At 36.4% G+C, this 23866-nt stretch overlaps 1 protein-coding gene across 3 annotated transcripts in view; it reads left to right on the forward strand.

Moving 5' to 3' along the window:
• The first annotated feature begins 4796 nt into the window (after positions 1–4796).
• Positions 4797–23866, forward strand: part of LOC149217027 (TOM1-like protein 4) — a 273886-nt gene continuing 254816 nt past the window's right edge. The window contains exons 1-2 of one of the 3 annotated variants that reach the window (XM_089392923.1): positions 4797–5190; positions 6104–6291. In XM_089392923.1, coding sequence (XP_089249049.1) covers positions 6191–6291 — 101 coding nt within the window. In that variant the 5' untranslated portion in view covers positions 4797–5190; positions 6104–6190. Of the gene's footprint in view, positions 5191–5222; positions 5357–5403; positions 5425–6103; positions 6292–23866 lie in introns of those variants that run through there. The other 2 variants (XM_089392924.1, XM_089392925.1) reach the window with 2 other exon arrangements.

Below are 23866 nucleotides of genomic sequence, written 5' to 3' on the forward strand. Positions count from 1 at the left end.
TATAAATAGTATGACAAATTAACATGTCCAATCATCACCAACAAAAAATTCCTATAAGATAATCTACTCACTTAAAAGATTTAAGAAGGTCGACACACTCTCACCAATAAGAAGATCTAAAATAAGTGCTAGAGCCCACTCATGAGCAAACCAACAATGATGAAATCACTACCATAACAACCCCATGAATAAAGTAATGGCCAAGATGTTGCCATCACAGTAACCTAACAAAACCACACATAAGACACACACTTTCCAAGCAATATTGCCCAGGTGTATTGAATCCACTCTCTACCCATGGATCACTACATCCTCACTGCCCTTAGTTATTGATATTCTTCCTTAACCTTATGGGAGACATCATAGCAAGCTTTGAGGTAGGTGGTGTAAGGTAGGAAGGAGGCAACATACACCTTTCCTCATCCATCACATAAAATCACACACACACATATAAAACAAGAATCGAGAATAGATATTATATTAAAAGACATTGAGCTAAAGCTCTGTTTAGATACATGATTTACATAATCAAGTTGAAACTAATGGACATGGTAGGAATGAAGTACGTATCAACGACCATTTATAGAATTATGACCTTGAAGCTTTTGAACAAAAGCTACAATATCTACAATATTCCACTTGTACATTCGCAAATATATACCTAACATAAACCAAAATTACAAAGCATCCATCCCTTTTGCCCTTGTTAAGGAAGGGGGACATACCCCTTTTGCCCTTGCCACCATAGTTCACCTTGATCTAGCCTTGACCCCAAATTAGACATGCAATCAACCTTGGAGCTATTTGATCCAAGAATAGGGAGACATTTATTCTGGGGGATAGATTGATACAACTGATAAACATGTTTGAAAATATGACTTAACTTCCTATATGAAGGGAGAGATCCTAAATATAAATGATGAATTATATTAAAAAATCACCAAAAATAATCATCTCCAGAATTCCCAGATTCACAATTTGCCTCAAACTTAATATAAAACATTTCCATTATCGTTATTTAAAATCCACAATTATAATATCCATGATTACAATAATATATTTTATTATATCATCTAACTAGTTAAAATACTTACTTTTAATAAATTAATTATACTTATTTTATGAGGCTTCTCTTTTTATCCTTTTATTTGTTATTAAATTTGTTTGTAATCAACAAAATTAAATACACCATAAATAACATATTGAAAATATTTGTATACTTATAATAAACCCGGGATCATAACTTACTTTTTCACTTTAAATATTTTATTCATAATACCATTATATTATACATAAGAATCCCATTAAAATTAATTAATTATATAATCTTTTTATTAATATATACATATTTCAATAATAAATTAAATTAAATACTTATCTTAAAAATATTTATATTACTCTCATAATCTTCTTTATTATAACTCCATAATACTTGAAATCCTGTTTAACTATTTAGAAAAACCAAAACAATAAAATTCATTCCCCTCTACCTTCCCATAGAATATATTATAAACACCAATCCCCTCTACCGTCGCATAGAATAGATTATAAATTTGAACAAGGGGGGCGATTCTATCTACTATTCAACGAGATTATGTGCCTTAAAATCAGTTGAGTTTGTTAAATTTGGTAAAATTAGTTCTGAAATTAGCTGAGATGGTTTGATTCAGTCGAAATGGTTTTGAAATGAGTGAAATGAGTTGAATTCGTTCGATTTGCTTATTTAAGTTAAATTTCGTTGTACTTGAAGACTCTTAAATTCAATGGGTTTGATTACATTTATTTATTTTAATCAAGAGTAAATTATATATTATATATTTGTGAGTAAATTATATATTATATATTTGTGAATAATGGTAATATTATAATATAAATATTTTATTTTTAAATAAATAAATTAATGGAATAATAAATTTGAGTTATTAAATTTATATAATTTGAAGAATATATAATAATATATTTTAGATGAAATTGTAACTTTTTATTGTTTAAAATGCATTTTTCAATGATGTGCATGATATGACGGTCGGGGCGGATGGTTTGCACACCCCCCGACCCGTTTCGAATCCTGCAGCGCTGCTGCCGCAGCCCATTTGCCCTGATGCTGGCGTTTCATGTGTCCATGGCGATTAATCAATGATATGACGGTTGTCAGCGTAGTTCTTACACGTATTTGTAATATATGTATAAAAAAAAGGGCCCATGATGCTTCTGTAGGGAACTAGCCCCGCCCATTTAAAAAAATGTACATATAGATTGAACACTTTGAAAATCTATAGAGTTTTCTATTGTGTAGATTACACAATTTTAATTTATATTTATGATTTCAATAATTGACTATTGAATTTGTGCAAAATTCACAGGAAATTATACTTGGAAAAGGGTCAAAATGTCAAAGAGTTAGACTGCCCTTAAATTAAATGCCCAAAGGATTTTCTAGGGCTCTAAATCCATTTATGTGTTCCTAAATGCATTTCAAGTAACAAAGAATAACAATCTCACCAAGAATTGATTGTATTGCAATATTCCAACTAAAAAGGCAAAAACCAATCAAAATGAAACTTCAACTAATTATAACTATTATCACAATTTTGACCTTAAATATCTTACACATTAAAAAAATCACAAAATAATATTCATCCTTATTAAATTGTAATAAATGTTTTGTTTTTGTTTTTTTTGTTTTTTTAAGACTTAGGATGGGGTCATTGCGACTGCCATTATACTCTTGAGCATAAGATAACTACCCACAATCCTCTCCTCATTCTAATGCAACTGCATGCAAGCCTCTCTGATAAATCATTGATTTCCCATTATTAAAAAAAAATGTATTATTTATTTATTTTAATTATAAGAAATTAAAATGTGAATATATATAGATATAATTTATCTTATATACAAATATGTAGGGAAAATAGTGTTGGATCATATGCTCTATTTGTATAGCTTGAGTGTGCTTAATGATTAAGAGTATGTGTTTCCTCTTAATCACAAGTTCAAATCCAAAACAGGAGAGGGGGTTAAGGTGTGTACACGCCCATTGACTTTAGCTATCAAATCATTGTGTGAAGGTGGGTCCCTTCTCTCACAAACAAGAGCTCTCATACACCATTTTGGTGACAGGAGAGGGGAGTTAAGGTATGTACAAGCCTATTGACTTTAGCTATCAAATCATTGTGTGGAGGTGGGTCCCTTGTCTCATAAACAAGGGCTCTCATACACCAATTTGGTGTCTAGCTTGACTCAGACCTTTAAATAGATTATTATTATAATTATTTAGAGGGAGTGTAATATCACACATGATTAGACCATAACAGCAGCATAACACACTAATTGAAATTGTAACTTAAACTCTAGTCTTATAGTATAAGCACAATTGTATCTCTAACATAAATCCCTTGTTTCCCCAAGGGGGAAGAAACTATATTTACTTTTTCTTGACATATATTTTTGAAAATTAATTAAATTGGCCTTGAGATAAAAAACAATAGACTTTGAACTCTCTACATTTTAATATTTTTAACTCGAGTTTGATGATATAGTTTTTTATGAGATCACAATTTTCTACTACTTCAATTGAATTTCTGAATGCATAAATGGATTTAGTGCCCTAAAAAAATCTCTAAAACACTTGGATTGTATAGAACCAACAACTTAAATATGCAATTAAGTAAAATTAATTGAAAATATACATACCAAAATGATCTAAACATACAAAATTTAGACCAGACAAAAAAAACATCTACAAGATAACCATCTTTAATTTTTGTCACCAACACCCACACATTCTTTTCCTTGACGAACACCTATATATTATTAACTATATTCTAAAAAAATAACACTTTATGTAACATTTTTATTTTTTATTTTCCAAAACAAAAATTAAAAAACTTATTAACCAAAAACATTAAAAAATTATAAATAACTATTTTTTCCTTAAATTAAAACTACTTCAAATTTTTAAACAACAAAAAATACTATTTAAAATAAATAAATTAAAACTACTTCACATTCTTAAAAAAACATATTTAATCATAAACAAATCTGATTAAAAATGACTTATTATTTATAATAACTCTCCTAAACAACATATTTAACCATAAACCAATCTTATAAACTTGCTCATTATAAATAATGACTACATAATGAGACAATCTATTTCTTGTTAGACCATGTGATTTGCTTGTACCTAATGGTTGGGATTTAAAACTTGCTCATCATAAATAATGAATATGCAATGAGGCAGTATAATGTTAAAGTATTTTATTCTATATTATAGTTAGCCAACGAGACACAATCTCACCTCGAGATGATTTCAACCTTACCTACAACATTATCTAATACCATGAACTTTGTTGAACAACCATTTCCCTTATCAATTTATCAATTCATTGCATGATGTCCTGTCCTAACACTCATGTATTTAATTTGAGTTTTAGTCTTCCAAAACAACATATGTCAACATTTATGATACTTCTATTATCTAATTTACACTCTTCTTTTTCAAAACAACACACACCAAAGCAAAACACTTATGTGACACTTGAATGTGTAAGTAAAACACTTCATTCAAGATACATAAAACAAAATGAGTAGAAAACAAACCACATGTCATTAAATGGAATTGTGTGAGCAAAAACCTAAATGTTAGGTCTTGATAAGGTTTTCATAGATGTTATCGGTCAATGTTAGGTGAGATCTGAGAAAAAAAGGACCTATCTAGGACAGAAATGATGGGATTGTGAGGTCACACGACACCAGAAAGGTGTTTAATGGGCACCTCATTCATATTCTTACCCCTCCACTTTACCCTGAAATTTCATCGTCAAAGCCGTCCGAGTACATTCCCAGACACATGGAGAAACTGCATTTGCCCCTTTGTCTTTCTCTTTATGGCAGGCGGTGACAAAAGTAAAACCTTTATTAAAACCCCACCCGAATTCTCATCTCATGTGATGCCCTTTAAGTTCCCTCTGAGAAAAAGCCATATTTAAACTTGATTTTTCTCAAACAAATCATTTGATTATGTAAATTTCAAATGCAAACATTATTTACGAGACAAAGCATAAAACGACACCTTGTCGAAGGGCATTCTGAGACAGCATTTGATTCCCTTTTCATGCAATTACAGACCCTTCAAGTTCGGATCTAGAGTTGCTGCTGGTTACTGGGTTGCTCTCGCTCTGCAAGGTATGCTCAATTGAACAGACTGGGAATTAACTGAATGGTCTTAGAACATAACTAGATTCCTTTACTGTATGTTAAAATTGTCTGCTATTTATCCATGAACTTGGTAGAAACTCAGCCATGGTGTTGCAGATCTGTAACAGCTCATGTCCAAGTAATTTTGTAACGGGTAAAACAATAGCCGAAGATGGTGCTTAAAGTAATTAAATTTGAGTACAGATAGACTGCTAAATTAAGGTTACAGTTCAATCATCACTCTGCTGTTTCAGTATAATTCAGCAGTAATGCGAGTAGATTTAGCAGCTTTGTTAGTTAATTTCAGTAATAGTACATAAATAAGCATTAGAGCTTCACTGGTAGAGCAGCAGCAGGTGATTCATCTGTTTATGTAAATGTAAAACTTCAATAACATTCGATCAACGATACTAAGCAGTTAATGTTTCATGGCCACGTAAATTACAGCACATGAACTGCATATGACTCTTCTGAATTTTAGTTTATTGTGAAGCTACCCTAATTTCATCTGAGACATGAATGGCTTATCTTTCTGTGTTTTTCTTTGGTGGTTAAATGCCCTTTTAGGCAAGACCCTCACCGGCCAAAAACCTTCGGGTTACAAGCCGCGTGATTACTCTGGATTTGCACTTGCATTTGGCTTCGTCTGCCCACCTTGGTGCCTAGGACAAACAGCCTAGGCTCAGATGACAATGAAATATCATAAGATAGTACAAATTGCTGGCATTAACACTGGAACAAGTTCTCGGGGGTATTGAATCCTTGTCTATGCAACGAAAGCACATGTGATACGGCCCACTGGACATTCTTATAATTATGTGTTATTCATAATGGCAATATTTGATTTAAGATCTGAGGAAAATATCATTAATCATCCTTTGTTTGCCTGTGAATTTTACAGGGGGGAGAACTTATCCACTCAAGGCAGGAATCAGGGTTGCTTCTATCCAGCAAACGAGATTTCTTCAGAACTAAGGTCAACTCAACTATGGCAGCTGCATTAGTCGAGGGAGCAACCAGTGATATGTTAGGTGATCCAGACTGGGCACTGAATATTGAACTTTGTGACATTGTCAATGGCGACCCACAGTAAGAAACGGATCTTTGCTTCTCACTCTTATTCTCAGGATTTTGATTCAACAATGTATAGGATTTTCAAAGACAATCTATTTCCCTGAAACACAATACACTTTTATGTCAGTCACACCTGTCAAGGGAATGCCGATCCCATGATTTTGAATAGAAATAAAGACCTGTGAGCAGTGCTTCTATGTGGCCTGACACGTCTTGATGATAAGATAATCTGGTTACATATCAGGTTTGCACAGATGTTTCAGTGTATGGGAATCTTTGTGAGTCAATATCAAAATGAGGGAATACAGACAACCTGAGGACTGAATCAGATGCTTAACAGCAAAGTATTCTTAGGGACCTGTTTTATGTCCCTGAAACATAACTAGTCAAGATAAAGTGTTATCAAACATGGATTCGAGACTATTCATCATTAAGGGTATGCGATGATTAAGTCCAATATCGTTTCTTTAGTGGGTAGTCCCGCCTTTAGGGATGTACTATATGGCCATCCAAATCCTTTCGAGTTCCAATCAATGTTTAGTTTTATATAATCATAGTTCACCACTAGAAGATAAAGCGTAGCCCAACAATTCCCACATCATTCTATCTCTTTATCACGTAGTGGGGCACATGACTATATCTAATTTATGCCTCGAAGTGCCTTATCTAAGATGGTTAGCTCAGCAATAGGATTCCTGTATACAGGGTATAGATCCTATCTCCCTTCCTTTTACCTTGACTTATGACAAGTATGGTAATGAAATTTGAAGTAACGTAGTCTAATGCCTATATGATCATAATGGAATCAGTGAAAAAATATACAACTCTGTGTACTAATTCACAGGGAGGTGCCATATAAACAACATGGCCCAGCATCGCTCACACTGTCCCATTTATTCTTCGACAAAATGCATCACCCTTGGGAATGTGTAATTTATGATGATGAATTTAACTTGTATGCAGGAATACAACTAACATGTAATGCACAATAAATAACTTTTAGCTGATCATAATTTTGACATGAAATCTCACAGATGATAAATATTCAAAACTAAGGCAAGGAACTTTCAATCCTTGGCTGGAGAGCATTATCAAATGTCTATCTATGGATTCACGTTTACTGAAATGCATCTCACACAGTACCAATCTAGTGTAGGTTGGTCCCTTTTGTAGTTTTGTCACTGGAGTTTGTGAGGTAAAATCTCTAAGAACTCATGGTTTTGACAGCTTGCTAAATTTCCATGTGTGTGTTGTCATTATTTTTGGTTTAGTGGAATTTGTCTGATTAACATCTCGTATTCCTAAGAAACTACACCAAAAGTCAGAACAGTGCAAGTCCTCTTTAAATACGCAGAGGGGAGTCTGGGAACAACATGATCCAAGACATAAACTAAACTTGACAGAATTTAGAGAGAGTAGATGCCCAAAGTGCGACAGTGTAATGCAAAAGTAATTGTAACTTTCCTTATGAAAGAATGAAAGGAAACATTCCTGATAATTGAAAAAGATAACTTAGTGCTGATACACTTTTTGGAAGGAAGAAAAAGATTGCAAAATGGAAAGATAGTTTTTCAAATGGTAATTTAACACGCACATCAAATTACGCAGACACAAAAGGATAGTACATCCATATAAGCTCCAAGATGCCCAAAGGCCTAGATATATTAATTATTTTAAAGAGACATTAATATGCTGGTACAAAGGACCAGAACCAGCAAGAATTAAATACAGTGAAATGGAGATTATTTGTAAACCCAACAAGGCATGTGGATGCAACCCCAATCTTTGCCATCTTCATCTCTGGGACCCGGAATTCCTAGGACACTAGTTCACTTGGTGGAAGTAAAATCTGAAAAAAAAGCAACAGGATAGAAATGAGAACTCATTGGTTCAGTATGGTTACAAATTTACAACATATCAAGTACTCACCACATTTAAGGTAAATCGTGTAATCACAATCACAGGGATAGGCTGTGGGCATAGCAAAGGCAGAATGATAAAAATTATGGCTTCCAGAGGAAAAGAGATTCAATCTGAAATCCATTTTTTCAAGTGGTATGGCTGTATATATAATCTTTGAGATGTTTGGTGGTTGCAGATGGTTGGAAATTTGGAATCAGTTGAACTGCACTAGTTACTACTGGTAGAGCAATGCATGTCGACATCTGGTGTGATGTACACCCACCTTGGCTATTGTGGCTTTGCCATTGGAATTGTGGCAAAACAGTTGTGGCTCACGGTTGGGCCATGTTCCAATGTACAAGTCATACTTGATTTCTTGTGAAACTTATATGAGGTTTCACCTTGTAATTTTCAATGTTCCACCAAGTATCCGGGACGGGGAGACGCGGGTGCAGGGAGACGCACAAGGGGGACGTGTGGGAGTACCCTCAAATTTGAGGGAAATTTATGGGGGACGGGGGGGACGTCGGGGTATATAATTATTTTTCCTTTTTAATATATATATATATATATATATATATTTCAAATTCATATTCAATAATGAAAGCATAAATAGAATGATACATACATAATTGAATTAAATAATGAAATACATTGATCCATACTCATCATCCTTACTAATACATACATGATTCATCCATAAACCATGAGATTCAATAATGAAATACTCTGATCCATATTCAGTATTCATTATTCACCATTCTCGAATCTACATTGATTTAAAAATTAAATTCATCATTCATCATTCTAGATTCTAAATTGATTTAAAATTAAAATTCATCATTTATCATTCTAGAATGTAATTAGTACTAAGAAAAATAGACTCTAATAGATATTGAAATCTAAAGACTGGAATAGTAAATTGATATAACTAAAACTCAAAAACAAAGGAGTGATGAGTCTAAAAGTCACTCTAAAGTACATATAGGGCTTGGTGCTCTTGATTAAATACTAATTCCATACCTTGTACATGACAAAATGCAATGGAAACATTCCACTCCATCGAATCCTGAATTCCTGAAAAATTGATCTAAAGACTGGAATAGTAAATTGATATAATTAAAACTCAAAAACAATGGAGTGATGAGTCTAAAAGTCACTCTAAAGTACACAGAGGGCTTGGTGCTCTTGATTAAATACCAATTCCATACCCTTGTACATGACAAAATTCAATGGAAACATTGCACTCCATGGAATCCTGAATTCCTGAAACACTGTTAAGTATGCTGGATTTTGAGTGAGATCTAAAATTCTACTTTCTCCATATGAAATCCAATGATGTCAGAACCACTCTCAAACATCCTGAGTCATTTCATGGTAATTTTAAAAATTTAAGTAAAAGTGACATTCTCCTTTATCTTTCATTTTCATCCTTTTACTTTAAGAATTTAACATTACCATGAATAGCATAGCATTAGTAGGGAAATATGGTCAAATACTACGTTTTTCCCGTCATAAATCATTTTTTACAAGCAAATTTAAGGGGGACGCATAGCCCATTTTGAGGGGGGGACGCCTGGGCATCCCCATTTTGGGGAGTCATGTCCCCCACACTGGGGAAACGTCTCCCCTTGCGTCTCCCCAAAAGGGGGACGTGGGGAAACGTTTCCCTAGACGTCCCCTCGTCCCGGGTGCGTGGGGTGCGAGGGGTGCACGCATCCGACCCTGGGGGACGCGTCCCCGTGGAACACTGGTAATTTTCATCACATTGATGGAGATTTGCTGCTCCTTCCTTGAACTATAAGTTCAAATTGGGGTTTCATCTTTATGGAGCCCCTTCTTTGCATGGTATAATATCATTTGTGGAGATTCTTTGGTTGGGGGAGTCTTGTTAAAGTTTGACAGCTTAGGGATGAATTTCTCCTAGAAGAAATCATATCTTTCAGTTTTGTTTGAACCACCTATAATAAAATTTCATTTTTGACAATTCTAATATGACTTTGCAAAAATAGTAAGTCACATCTCAATATGGAAGTGACTTTCCAAAAATAGAAAGTCATGTCTAAATGATCAAGGATGATCTCAACATATGGAATCCACTTTAAAATCAAATCAATCATGATTATACAAATCAAGAATTAATATTTTTATCCTTACTAGTATTATTATCTATGTTGCACGGGGATCTGACCCTCCAAAAAATACTCACGTACCCCACGTCCTCGCGTTCCGGGAACTTTTGGACTCTTAGGAAACGTCCCCAAAGTGTTGGGGACTCCATTGGGGACTTGGGGACTTGCTAGCCGTCCCCAAGGCGTTCTAGACATATTTCAAGGATGTTTCGGACAGATTTCAGGGATGTTCCAGATAAATTTCAGGGATGTTTTTGGCAGATTTCAGGGATGTTTTGGGAAGGTCTCAGGGATAATCTAAGCCCAGAGCTTTGGTTTTGACAATCATGGACATTGATGATTGAACAATATGATCATTGTTCCCATTCATTTTTTTTGGAATGCATTGAATCTAAATTTTTTGTACAAGATGCATCTCAAAACATGGGTTTTGTATGATGGGTTTCATTTTGGATTTCTAGTGATTTAGATATTGGATTTTCAATGGTAAAATTACAAAAGGCACCCTCCATGTCAAAAAAACAGAGAATACAACGTTTTAAAAGGATGACCCTTGTGGTTATTTTTCTTGTTCTTTCTTAGGATCATTTCAGCTTTTACATATTGTATGTGGGTTTCGAGGACTCATTCAAGTTCAGTGCTTCCATCATCCCAACCCCAAGCATTGTGAAAACAATTAGATAGTTGTGAATTGGATTGAGTACTAAATGTTTAAATAAATTCCTATTCAATCCCCTTCTTAATTTGAAATATGAATTTAATATCATTAGAAACCAAATTATTTTATAGTGGCTTTCAACACAACTCTAAAGTTTGCAAAACCTATTGAAAAGGGAATGCCTTTTGTGTTTAACATAGTCATCATTAACAAGAAATATGAGGAAAAAAACTAATATAAAGACAATTCTCCTTGATAGATTGTTCATGGACCTTATTACAAATTTAAAGTAGTTACACTTAAGTTTCCTAAAGCTAAAGCTCATGTCTAGTGGCCAATAATGGAATGTCACTCAACCCCTTCTCAAATTGTTTGAGATTTTAATTGGCGAGTGTAAGGGTTGTGCATAATACTAGCTTGAAACAACTACAAATGTTAATACTGAATTTTGCATGTATATATATATATATATATATATATATATATATATGCCATCCCCAACCCCCCGTCCCCTGAAAATTTAGGGGTGCACTTTAGCCGTTCCAGGGACTTGCCATTCCCCCGTCCCCAAAACCAGTGCAACATAGATTATTTTTATTATGATACTATTATTTATAAAATAGTCGAAAGTCATTCACCTTTAATGGATTAATAAAAACAAATTCTTTCATGGAATAAGTAAATTAAATTGAGAATCTCTTACTTGGCAAATCACACCTCTCTCTTGGAATAAAATAGTAACTCCACACTTAAGAGAGTGTAAATCTCCCTCACTAATTCAATGTATGGAAAAAATGTAACTCATTAAATGCACTTGTAACTCCCTCATTCAAAATGATTTGTAACTCTCACCAAATATTCTCTCATGTTTAAGTGTAACTCGCTCTCTCTCTCCCTAATTCGAATTGTAATTCCTCAAGGCAAGTGTACCTCTCTTTCTATTCTTGGTATGAATTACACTTCTCCTCAAGTAACTCCTCCCTCATGGAATTCGATTCTCCTATTATTGGCTCAAGGAATGAATTTATTTTGTAACTCCTCTCCTTTCTCATCTATTTAAGCAAGAACAAGTGAGAGTTGAGAGTAACATGTTCATTGTGAACAAGGAGAGGTTGTGTTGAGTGTGTGCAAGAGAAGAGTGAGAGCAAGTGAAGAGCAAGAGCAAGGGAAGAGTTGGAGTAAGTGTGAAGGACAAGATCTGATCAAGAGAAGGAGGAGATCTTCAAGCAAAGAACAAGAGCACTTCCGCTGCAAGTTGATCAGAGATTGGTGACTTTATTCATTTTTATTCTCTCGCTTTCTCTCTCTCTCTGTACTCTGTTGAACAATTGAAGAAATCTAATAGAAGAATAATCATTTGGGTTTTCTCTTTGTGGGTTTTGCCCTGGTCATTGGACCTAAATCTCAGTGTCTCATATTTGTGCTTGATTGTCTTCAAATGATCATTAAGTTTATGTTCTATTTACAATTGCTGATCTAAAAAGTTGTGAAGAAGAAATTTACATACTAATTAATTGTAACAACGTAGAACATTCAATTTTCTACGAAGTACATTCAACTTTTTTGCAAAGTACATTCAATTTTCTGTAAAGTACATTCATCTTTCTGCAAAGTACATGCAATTCCATTCAGTTTTCTGCAAAGTGTTGAAGAATCTAGGGCAAGATAACATTAATGATTCTTCTAACTATGATTATTGCTTGTGATGTCTTTTTACTTTTTAGGATTAACTTCTTCTTCTTATTATTATCGTGTGTTCTTCAATCATCAAACAACTACCAAAACAAGAAGATCAACAAGATACAAGTACATAGGATGTAGGCTCCAAGCCAGGGCAAAACTTTCCTCCCTTCAATCTCTTTTATAGATTCTTTATTGACGAATACTAAGACTTTTGACCAATGCTGAAGCCCTCCCAAGACCAAGATCACCTTCTCAATAATGTGCTTGGTTTACTGCTTTCCAAACCCAACAAAATCTCTTCCGACAACACTTATTCGACCTCCACCGACAGTTTTTCGGCCCTAATTGAAGATTTGCAACTTCGCCCCCTTGACAGCAGTTGCTACTTCGCATGTGTGGACAAGAACTGCTTCTTCTTTGCCTCCAGCTACCTCGCTTGACCTAATTTGACTTCTAGATCTAGAAGGGGACTTTGTTGGCCCTTCTTTCAGCCCTTTTTCATCAGATCAAACCCTCACAAGGAAACCCTAGCTTGATTGTAGAAAACCTAGCGAAAAGCTACAAAATTTTAGCCTCTTTCTTCGCACGTGTGGAGAGAAAGAAAGGGAGAGAGACCCAAAACACTTCTTCTTCTTTTTTTGCCTTCTTTGCTATCCTTTTCTTCTTCTTCCTTCGCTTGAGAGAGAGAGGATTGATTGATTCCAAATGAGGTCGAACTGCCTCCTATATATAGGCTTCCCAGGGTACGAGTTCCAACTTCTAGGCCGACTTGGTCTTGGAGGGCTCAGTAAAATACAAAAATAATTCTTTTTACAATTTACAAGATGCCCGATGGGGTCTTCATATTATGACAATGTCCCTATTTGACTTCTTGACCTAGAACAATCTTAGAAGCACATTCAATTAGTGTTTGACCTATAAAACAAATTTCTTGGGCAAGAAACGCAAGCTTAATAATAATAATAATAATCATTTTTCTTTCTTTTACAAAATACAAGAATTAAAAGTAAATTTCATATTTATGAAGACTGAACCTAGTTATACTTTCTTCAACGCTCCCTCTTAACTAGGGAGGTATTCATAAATGGTACATGGCTATTCTCAATACTAAAGACATCTCATAAGAAGAGTCGGACTAGTAAGCCATCTGCATAGTATCATTATAACCAACATTGCCACATAGAAAGGCCTTGACTAACAACTCTATCTCTTAATAGATCAGAGCACAATGTTGGTGAGACCAATGATTATAGACACCTTCATCATTGTCTCTCAAGGTACATACCCACCTGGGTGTTCACCGAGTATGACCTCTAGGACTATTCTTATCTTGGGTCCCCACCCTCAAAGAATATCAGTCCTCTTGCCTACTCTTATCTTGGATGCCCTACCACATCTTCAAAGAGTATTGGATGCCAGATGATTACTCAATCCTCCATTCTTTCTTCCAAAATGAAGACAATAATGATGCGTCTATCTCTCCCTCTCAACTATGGAAGATATGTTAACCAATCCAAGCTTGTTTCTAAAATACACAAGCTTCTTATTGATAAGAGATTTTGTCAAAATATCAGCAGTTTGATCATCGGTGGGGATATACTCCAACTTCAGCACACCATCTTTACAAACTTTTGAATGTAGCGGTACTTGTTGTTTATGTGCTTCGTTTTTCCATGAAATACCAGGTCCTAAAATAGTCTTATACAATTGGTATTATCACAATGTATTAAGGTAGGGTCCAACGGTCCTGCAAACAGATCAGATAACATATTTCTTAACCAGACCGCTTCCCTGCTTACTTCACAGGTTGCAATGTACTCGGCCTCAGCACTACTCAAAGCCACTGTCTCTTGCTTTTTGCTCATCCAAGAGACCATGGAGGATCCTAGGCTAAAACATCCTCCTGTAGTGCTTCTTCCATCCTTCTCACTGCCTCCCCAATCGGAGTCAGTAAATCCTTCTAGATGAACATCTTTTCCTTTTTCGTACTTCAGGCAGTAGTGGACGGTTCCCTGCAGATATCTCAGTATATGCTTGGCAGCTATTCAATGATCATGTCTATGCTCTAGTTTTCTGACTAAGAACATTCACTGCAAAACATATGTCTGGCCAAGTATTCACCAGATACATCAGGGAGCCAATCAGTTGTCTATGCTTAGTAGGATCCACTGGACTGGATTCAGAATTCCTTGACATTTTCAAGTTTGTGATCATTGGAGTTATCATGAGATTGCATTCCATCATATCAAACCTTTTCAATAGCTTGATCACATACTTTCCTTGTCCCAGGTAGATTTCATTTGGTTCCTGCCAGAGTTCCAGTCCTAGATAATAATGCATAAGTTCTAGATCCTTCATATCAAATTCTGCTGCCAGCAATTTCTTACATTCTTGAATTCTTTCTTCAACACCAATTATTAGAAGATCATCTACATATAGAAGAATGATGATAGGTTCATCATTCTCTACTTTGATGTTAAAATTGGGATCTGCCGTGCTTTTCCTGAAACCCAACCTTTGCAAGTATGCATCCATTCTAGCATATCATGCCCTAGGAGCTTGCTTGAGGCCATAAAGTGCCTTCTTCAATCTGCAAACATGAGTTCCTCTATTCTTTACTTCGAATCCCAATGGTTGTTCTATGTAGACTTCTTCATCTATGGTACCATTCAAGAATGCTGTTTTGACATCCATTTGATGTACCTTCGATTCCATTGATGCTGCTAGAGATGTCAGAGATTGGATTGTGGTATACCTTGCCATGGGAGCAAAGGTCTCTTCATAGTCAGTGCCTTCTTCCTGAGAGAAGCCTCGAGCCATGAATCTAGCCTTGAATTTATCTATGCTTCCGTTTGTAGCATGCTTGATCTTATACAACCACTTAGAGGTTACCACTGATTTGTTTTCTGGTCTTGGGACAATTTCCCAAACTCCATTCTTCATAATAGATTAGTATTCCTCATTCATTGCATTCTTCCATTCTTGGTGTTTGGCTGCCTCTTTGAAAGTGGAAGATTCATCTTCAATGAGCTTCGACATGTATGCTGCATATCTTGAGTATCTTTTTGGTTTCTTGGTCTCCCTGAATCTTCCTCTTGCAGTGTGACCTTCTGCTTCTTGAAGTGTAGAAGTTAACCAGTTAGGTCTCTTTCTTCTTTCAGGGAGAGAGATCGATTCACTGGGACCTTCTTCTTCATGATGAGAGACTACTTCTTCCTCAAACATAGGAAGATCCTCCTCATCAGAATCAGATGGGAGATCTTTGGATTTCTTGAAGGCAATGCTCTCATCAAAAATTACATCTTTGCTTATTTCTATTTGATGTGCTTCCTTTATGTAGATCCTATACGCCTTGGAAGAGTTGCTATATGCAACGAATATTCCTTTCTTGCTTGTGGGATCTAGCTTTTCTCTTTTGTCCTTGGGAATGTGAATATATACAGGACACCCAAATATCGGAGATGATCAATATTTGGTTTCTTCCCAGTGAAGACTTCTTCTGGAGTTATATTGCCAAGTGATCTGTGAGGACTTCTATTTTGGATGTATACTGCAGTCTTTATTGCTTCTCCCCACAAACAACTTCGGTAGATCTTGATCATGGGGCATAGCTTTGACACTTTCTTCTATAGCTCTATTCTTTCGTTTAACTACTCCATGCTACTCAGGATTGTATGGAACTATAAGCTCCCTCTTAATCCCTGCCTCCTTACAGAAAGCAACGAGTTCTTTGGAAGTATACTCGCCTCCAAATCCACAAATAAATATACTTTCGAGCTCACTTAACACTTCAAACCCACAGATAAATATACCTCCCTATGGCATGATGATTCATAACCTATCCCCACCATATAACCCACCAATCCTTGCATATCCACCAAGAGCAAAACTAGTTTTGTCAAAATTCTATGTGAATGAAAAACAAGGCGTGGCTTGGTTCAACAAAGCATAAGAATACTTTGAAATCTATGGTCTTTTTAATGATGATGGAAAAATCACATATGCATCCATGCAGCTCGAAGGAATGCGTCTAACTGGAACACGTGGTGGAAAAAATCAGGATATTCAATAAATGGGAATAAATTTAAAGATGAATTCTTTAAACGATTCCAAGTATCAAAGAAGAAGATTTTATAACAGAACTCACCAGGCTGCAACAAAGAGGCAATGTGGATGGATTTAAATGTGAATGGGAAACACTAGTTACAAGAGTACTTGGATTGTCGATAGGATGTTTATTTCCATCTTACATCATGAGATTGAAACCATACGTCCAGGATGAGTTAAAGCTACATGATATTATCACTATGGAACATGCAGTAGATAAAACAAAAGATGCAGAGAATTTTAATTTTCTTACCCTAGCAATCCAACAATTAGTTATGAGCAGATTTATGTCTACTAAATAAAAGCACAACTAGGGTATTAACAAAATAAATTCATCGAAAAGCAAAAAGTACCAATCTCTATCAATGACATGAGATTCTGCCCAATCAAAGTTCTCCATTGAATTCTTTAGAACTTACTTAGGTTCCCTTCCTGGGAAAATGGCCCAATTGAGGAAATGATTACAACAACTGGATCTGATCCAGCTAATCAAGCCCTCCTTGGTTCATTTGGATCTCCTTGCTGGCCTCTTCCTCAAACCCAACACACTTACTGAGAAGCTTCTCTCAATCTTGTGTTGTTGTATGGTGTTTTCTCCTTCTCCCTAGCCTTGCTTTTATAACTTTTCTTTGAGTTGAATCCCTAACCCTAATCTCTAAAGTGATTGATGGTTGAGATTAGATCTTGTCGCACTTGAGATCAAGGGCTAAAATAAAAACATATTCACTAAAGTAATTTACTTCGTTTTTCCTAAGTTTACTTTTGCTCAATATGCTAACATATAGAGCAAGTGTCTAAGGAGACTTGGGGTGACTTTTGCATGCCTAGACACTTAGGCCCATGCAAAAGTACTTGCCTGAGTTACAAACATCAACACTCCCTCTTAGTGAGGGAGTACTTTTGCCACTTGGAACTGACCTGGAACTGCATCCGCTGCGCCCTCTGAACTGGAAGCCTTCCTTATTATCTGCTCTAGAAACATCCTCAAAATCTTTTTGTCCTTGGTTTGGTTCCTAGTAGCATCCTTCTCCTAAACATCTTGTAAGTCATCTCGTACCAAGAGACCTTCTTGGAAAATTTGGAGGAATTTGTCAATTGCTCCTCCCCTCTTGAACCTAAAGGGTAACTCCCTTTGAGTTGCTCAACCTTCGAAGCTACCTGCTCTTTGTTCTTTGTCATTTCTTTGCTTCGTGCCCTCACTCGAATAAGTTAGCCCTTTAGCCAGTACGTGTATCTCTCTCTAACTCCTATGACATGTCCCTCATCAGGACTAGATCTACTGAGTCTGATTAGTACCTTCCCATCCTGGAAAGCAACACAAAACCCCTTGCTCATTATAAAGACTGAAAGCAAACTCCACTTGAATTCTGGCAACCACAACACGTCCTTCACGTCCATCTTGCCTCCTATGGAATATCACTATTCCAGCCTGCATGTTTGGCATCATCGCCAAACTCCACATGCAGTTCTCTATCCCACTTGGTCAGGCTGTTGAACTGTTCCTGTGCTCCTGTCATATGCCTTGTGGCTCTGCTATCTAGCATACATGCATCCATCGGTAATATGCCTGAGGTATTTTGAACTTCCTGGAAAACTCCTCTTGAGATTCTGCTGACGAAGCTAGAACTAGCTGCGTGTCCCTTCCCCTTGGCTTTCTCTTTGGACAATATGAAGCATAGTGTCCTGTCTTATGAGAATCGAAACACTTGACCTTAGTCAAGTCCTTCTTCTTCTACTGTGAAGTTGACTTCTCACCCCTGCTACTTGAACCTTTGCTCCTCGTTGTTCGACAGGCAAGAGCAAGGCTCTCATGATCCCCACTCTTCTGTTGTCCTCTTGACAAAGATTTCTCCCAGATTTCCTTTTGGGTGAAGTCATCCCATAGTGTGTTTCAATCTGGTAGCTTTTCTCTTACTAAAACTCCTGTCACAAAGATAGCTCAGGGTTTTGAGAACCCACTCATGGCTGTCCTTATAAGCTCATCATCTAGCAAGACTACCCCAACAACTCCAAGCTCATCTCGAACTTGCTGGATCCTAGTGAGGTATGATGCCACAATCTTTGATTCGGTTTGTAATATCCCCAATTTTGTGAGCATGGGAATTTTTCCCAATTTTGGTAATATTAATTAAATGCAACAACTAGTATATTGGAGAAAGGTGGCAAGTATTATTTTATTATAGATTGGCGACAAATTATTATTTTATTAAAATGGTGGAAAAAGTAACTAAGTGGAAAATGGCCCCCACCAATAAAATAATATTAAAAGGAGTCTAGAAGGATGGAGAGAAAATATAAAAGGAGGGACTCATTTTGTGGATCATCTTTTGACTATTACACTTCATATTTCATCGTCTCTTGGAGCTATTTAGCACAAGGGCTAGAGTGCCGTTTAGCACTAGGAATTCCAAGCGGAATTCCACCCTCATTTCAGAGAACTTCGAGTATCTCCCTAGTGAGGCAATTTGGGGAGCTCAAATTAGAGCTTCCATTGGACATCATTGCAAAAGTTTATTCAGTAGTGCATTTTTCTTGGGTGCAGAGATTTTTTATGGAGCACATTATGGGAGCAAGCATGGGTTAGAGGCTCCGAGATTTTGCAGGGAATTATCTTATTATAGACTGGAGTTTGGACAAAGATTTGCCGAGCTAGATTGGAGGCTACTACTAGGGTCAATTTTTCTATCTTTTGGCAAGGGCGCATAAGCTATTGACGAAGTGTTGTGCAAGGGTTTAGTGAAGTGGAGTCGGGAGAGATAAGTGCTGGAGATAGGAGGTATTTCTCAGTGGAGAATTTAGCTGGAGTTAGGAGAAATTTCCCATGGGAGATTTGGGCATAATTCAGTAGTATCAAAACTATGGGGCGTTTTCTGGTCAGATTGGGCAATTCACCCTTGTTGGGGGTCACCGGGGGTCGATGGAATCAACCCAAACCCTTTCAGGGTTTTTGTGGCTTTATTGGGAGGAGTCTACGACTAATTTTACAAAATTTTCCAGGTGATATTCAGGCCCGAAATCCTCATTCTTATAGCAGGGTGTATTGGTGATTAACTAGTAAATTTGCATCACTTTGTGGGTTTAGTTTTGGCTTGGAGTTGGGTCAAACCCTTTCTAGATATTTTTGGGTATGAGGAGTGGAGCTCGTGGCTGAAATTTCAGGGTGATCAAGGTATTCTTCAGAGCAGAATCTTCAGTCCCATTCTAGCAGCAACAGTGGTAATTTCCTCGATAGTGCACAGTACCAGTTTGGGCCAATATTTCTTCCAGATCAGAGTTGTCAAACCTGGGTTTTGCATAGCTTATAGTAGCAAGCCTAGGTTCCATTTTCCTTACTCATTGTACTCATCATCCTGGAGATTAATAAAATGGCTCAGTGGTTCTACTTTATTTTCTTGGTGTTTTGATATGCATGTGCAATATTTGTTTATGGTTGTTGTTCCTTGTACATGTTTATGTTATTTGCTGCAAATTTTCAATTTGGAATATTATAGTGGTATCAAAAGCATGATCTTAGCCAACTATGGGCCTTAAGCCAAGTGATGACAAGACCAAAATAAAAAGCTAAGAAATTATGGGATCTAATCAAACAACATGGCAGTAACCTTGAATGAGGTGATTAGGATGCAACAAATGATGATTGATGTGGGGGAGCCACTGATTCATACCACAATCAAGAATCAAGACCATTCTCAATTATACAACAAATCCACTATGCCCAAAGTTCTGGATAATGCATCAAGATGGCAAGACATGATTGCAACTGATGCGGAGTTGTTGGCAACGAATTGGAGGGCATACCAATCATTGGGGCATGACATTCACACATCCCTCTCCTTTTGGGAGTTCGGTGAACTAAGAGACATGCACAAATCAGTGGGAATTAAGTGGAATTATGCATGGATGTGAGGAGGGTCAAGGAAGAAGATGAAAAAATAGTTGAAGGGGCCATGGTTGGCAAGGAGAAAGTTGAGCATACACTCGTTGATGAGATGCTGATGGTGATGAGGTACCCAGTCTCTAATCAACGACTAAGGTTAAAAGCTTGACTTGATCCACTTTCTAGAACATTCTCGCCCATATTTTAAATAATACCCATTAATACTTTAATTTTCCTAACTTTAGACTTATGAACCCCATTAAAAATATTAATTATTTTAATAAAATACAATCGGGGTGGAATTTCACCAAACGATTTTTGGGTTTTTTAGAACTCATGTGCCTTGGCCTCTCCACCAATTTCATGGTTAGAGCACATCCGATGCTACCAAAAACTAACAACAATCAAAAGGCTTTGAAGAGCATGATAAGGAAACTCATGTATGTAGATTGAATAAAGCCTTATATGGGCTGAAGCAAGATCCAAGAGCTTGGTATGCTCGCATTGATAGCTACTTGATGAAGCTTGGTTTCACAAGAAGTAGTGCATACCCAAACCTCTACTTCAAGATAGTCCAAGGTATACCTTTGATTTTGGTATTGTATGTTGATGATTTATTCTTGATAGGAGGAGAACCTCTTATCCTCTTGTAAGAGGGAGTTAGTGTCTGAATTTGAAATGAAGGACCTTGGTTTGATGCATTGCTTTCTGGGTCTAGAGGTCTGGCAAAGACCTGGTGAAATTTATCTTTCTCAAGGAAAGTAAGTTGTTAAGCTTCTTGAAAGATTTGCTATGGTAGAATGTAATCTATGCATACTCCTATAGAAATGAACTTAAGAAATTATGTGGCAAAGTTGCAGGACCTAATTTGGCAAATCCCATAGAGTATACACAGCTCTTTGGTGCTTTGATGTTTTTGGTAAACACTAGGCCTGACATATGCTCTGCTGTAAACACTTTAAGTCAACATATGATTGATCCCTTTCATGCCCACTGGATTGCTGCAAAACATGTACTCAAATACTTGCATGGAACTATCAATTTAGGATTGTAGTACACTACTAAAAATGTAAGACTTCATGGATATACTGATGCTGATTGCGTCGGTAACTCTGCTGATATAAGGAGCACTTTTGGGTGTTGCTTTAGCTTGGGATCTGCGATGATCTCTCTGATGAGCAGAAAGCATAAGTCTGTTGCACTGAGTACAACTGAAGCTGATTACGTTGCCGCTAGCATGGCTAGCTATGAGGTAGTTTGGCTAAGAAATATTTTTGGGGAACTGTTTGAGCAAGTTCCAAACACAATAGTTATATATTGTGACAATAAGAGTGAGATTTGTCTTGCAGAAAATCCTGTGTTTCATGACAAGTCCAAGCATATTGAGATCAAGTATCACTATATTAGGGATATGGTACAGAGTGGAGCAGTGAGGCTCCATCACATCTCCACTGATGATCGGATAGCTGACATTTTTACCAAGCCTTTACCGAAAGGAAAGTTCTTGGTTTTTAGAGAGCAACTTGGACCTATGGACGTAGCCCTTTCGGGAAACGGTCATCGCTGATTGAGAACACTGAGCTGCCTTTCCCCCCTGTCAGAGCTCACGAGATTAGGGAATGATGTCGGAAAGCTCCCGAGGATGAGGGACCTCTTGTGTAGTGTGTGCCACAAGAGTAGGCCTCAGTATGCATCCGACCCACAGTCTGGGATGTGGATAGAGACAATTATCTGGCCAATAGGAGTAGTGATACTTGTCTGTGTGACTTGTCTAGGATGAAGGTGTTCTACCACTTGACGTTTAATGAAAATTGGTTGAGTGTAATCCTTGTCTATGTGACGTGATGAATCATGATCCTTTCCTTTCCAAATTTGTGTCAAGTGGATGATTCTTCCTTAGATTGCGACTTCATTGTTACAGATGTTACAGAGCAGAGTTGAACTGAGATGAATGAAAGAGATTAGAGGAAGTAGAGATCTTTGATGCAGAAAGAAATTCCTCCCTAGCTGAGAGGGCGTGTTAAAATTTGGCAGCTCATGGATGATTTTCTCCTAGAAGAAATCCTATCTTTCAGTTTTGTTTGAACCACCTATAATAAAATTTCATTTCTAACAATTCTAATATGACTTTTCAAAATTAGCAAGTCACATCTCAATTTGGAAGTGACTTTCCAAAAATAGAAAGTCATGTCTAAATGATCAAAGATGATCTCAACATATGGAATCCACTTTAAAATCAAATCAATCATGATTATACAAGTCAAGAATTAATATTTTATCCTTATTAGTATTATTATTATTATGACACTATTATTTATAGAATAGTCGAAAGTTATTCACCTTTAGTGGATTAATAAAAACAAATTCTCTCATGGAATAAGTGAATTAAATTGAGGATCTCTTACTTGGAAAATCAAGCCTCTCTCCTGGAATAAAATGGTAACTCCACACTTAAGAGAATGTAACTCTCTCTCACTAATTCAATGTATGACAAAAGTGTAACTCCTCATTAAATGCACTTGTAACTCCCTCATTCAATTCGATTTGTAACTCTCACCAAATATTCTCTCATGTCTAAGTGTAACTCTCTCTCTCCCTAATTTGAATTGTAACTCATCAAGACAAGTGTACCTTTCTCTCTATTCTTGGGATGAGTTACACTTCTCCTCAAGTAACCCCTCCCTCATGGAATTCAATTCTCCTATTATTGGCTCAAGGCATGAATTCATTTTGTAACTTCTCTCCTTTCTCATCTATTTAAGCAAGAACAAGTGAGAGTTGAGAGTAGCATGTTCATTATGAAGAAGGAGAGCAATTGTTCAATGTGTGCAAGAGAAGCTGGAGCAAGTGTGAAGGACACAATCTAATCAAGAGAAGGAGGAGATTTTCAAGCAAAGAGCAAGAAAACTTTAGTTGCAAGTTGATCAAACATTGGTGACTTTATTCATTCTTACTCTCTCTATCTTTGTACTCTGCTAAACAATTGAAGAAATCTAATAGAAGAATCATTTGGGATTTCCTCCTTCAGGGGTTTTGCCTTAGTCATTGGACCTAACTCTTAGTGTCTTATATTTGTGCTTAGGTGTCTTCATATGATACTTAAATTTATGTTCTATCTACAATTGTTGATCTGAAATTTTTTGAAGAAGAAATCTGCATCCTAAGTAATTGTAACAACATAGAACATTCAGTTTTTTGCAAAGTACATTCAGTGCCATTCAATTTTTCTGC

This window comes from Pinus tabuliformis, chromosome 1_1 (genome assembly GCF_031772625.1).
Source record: "Pinus tabuliformis cultivar Carrire ecotype Pingquan chromosome 1_1, CPIR1, whole genome shotgun sequence".
Lineage (NCBI taxonomy): Eukaryota > Viridiplantae > Streptophyta > Pinopsida > Pinales > Pinaceae > Pinus > Pinus tabuliformis.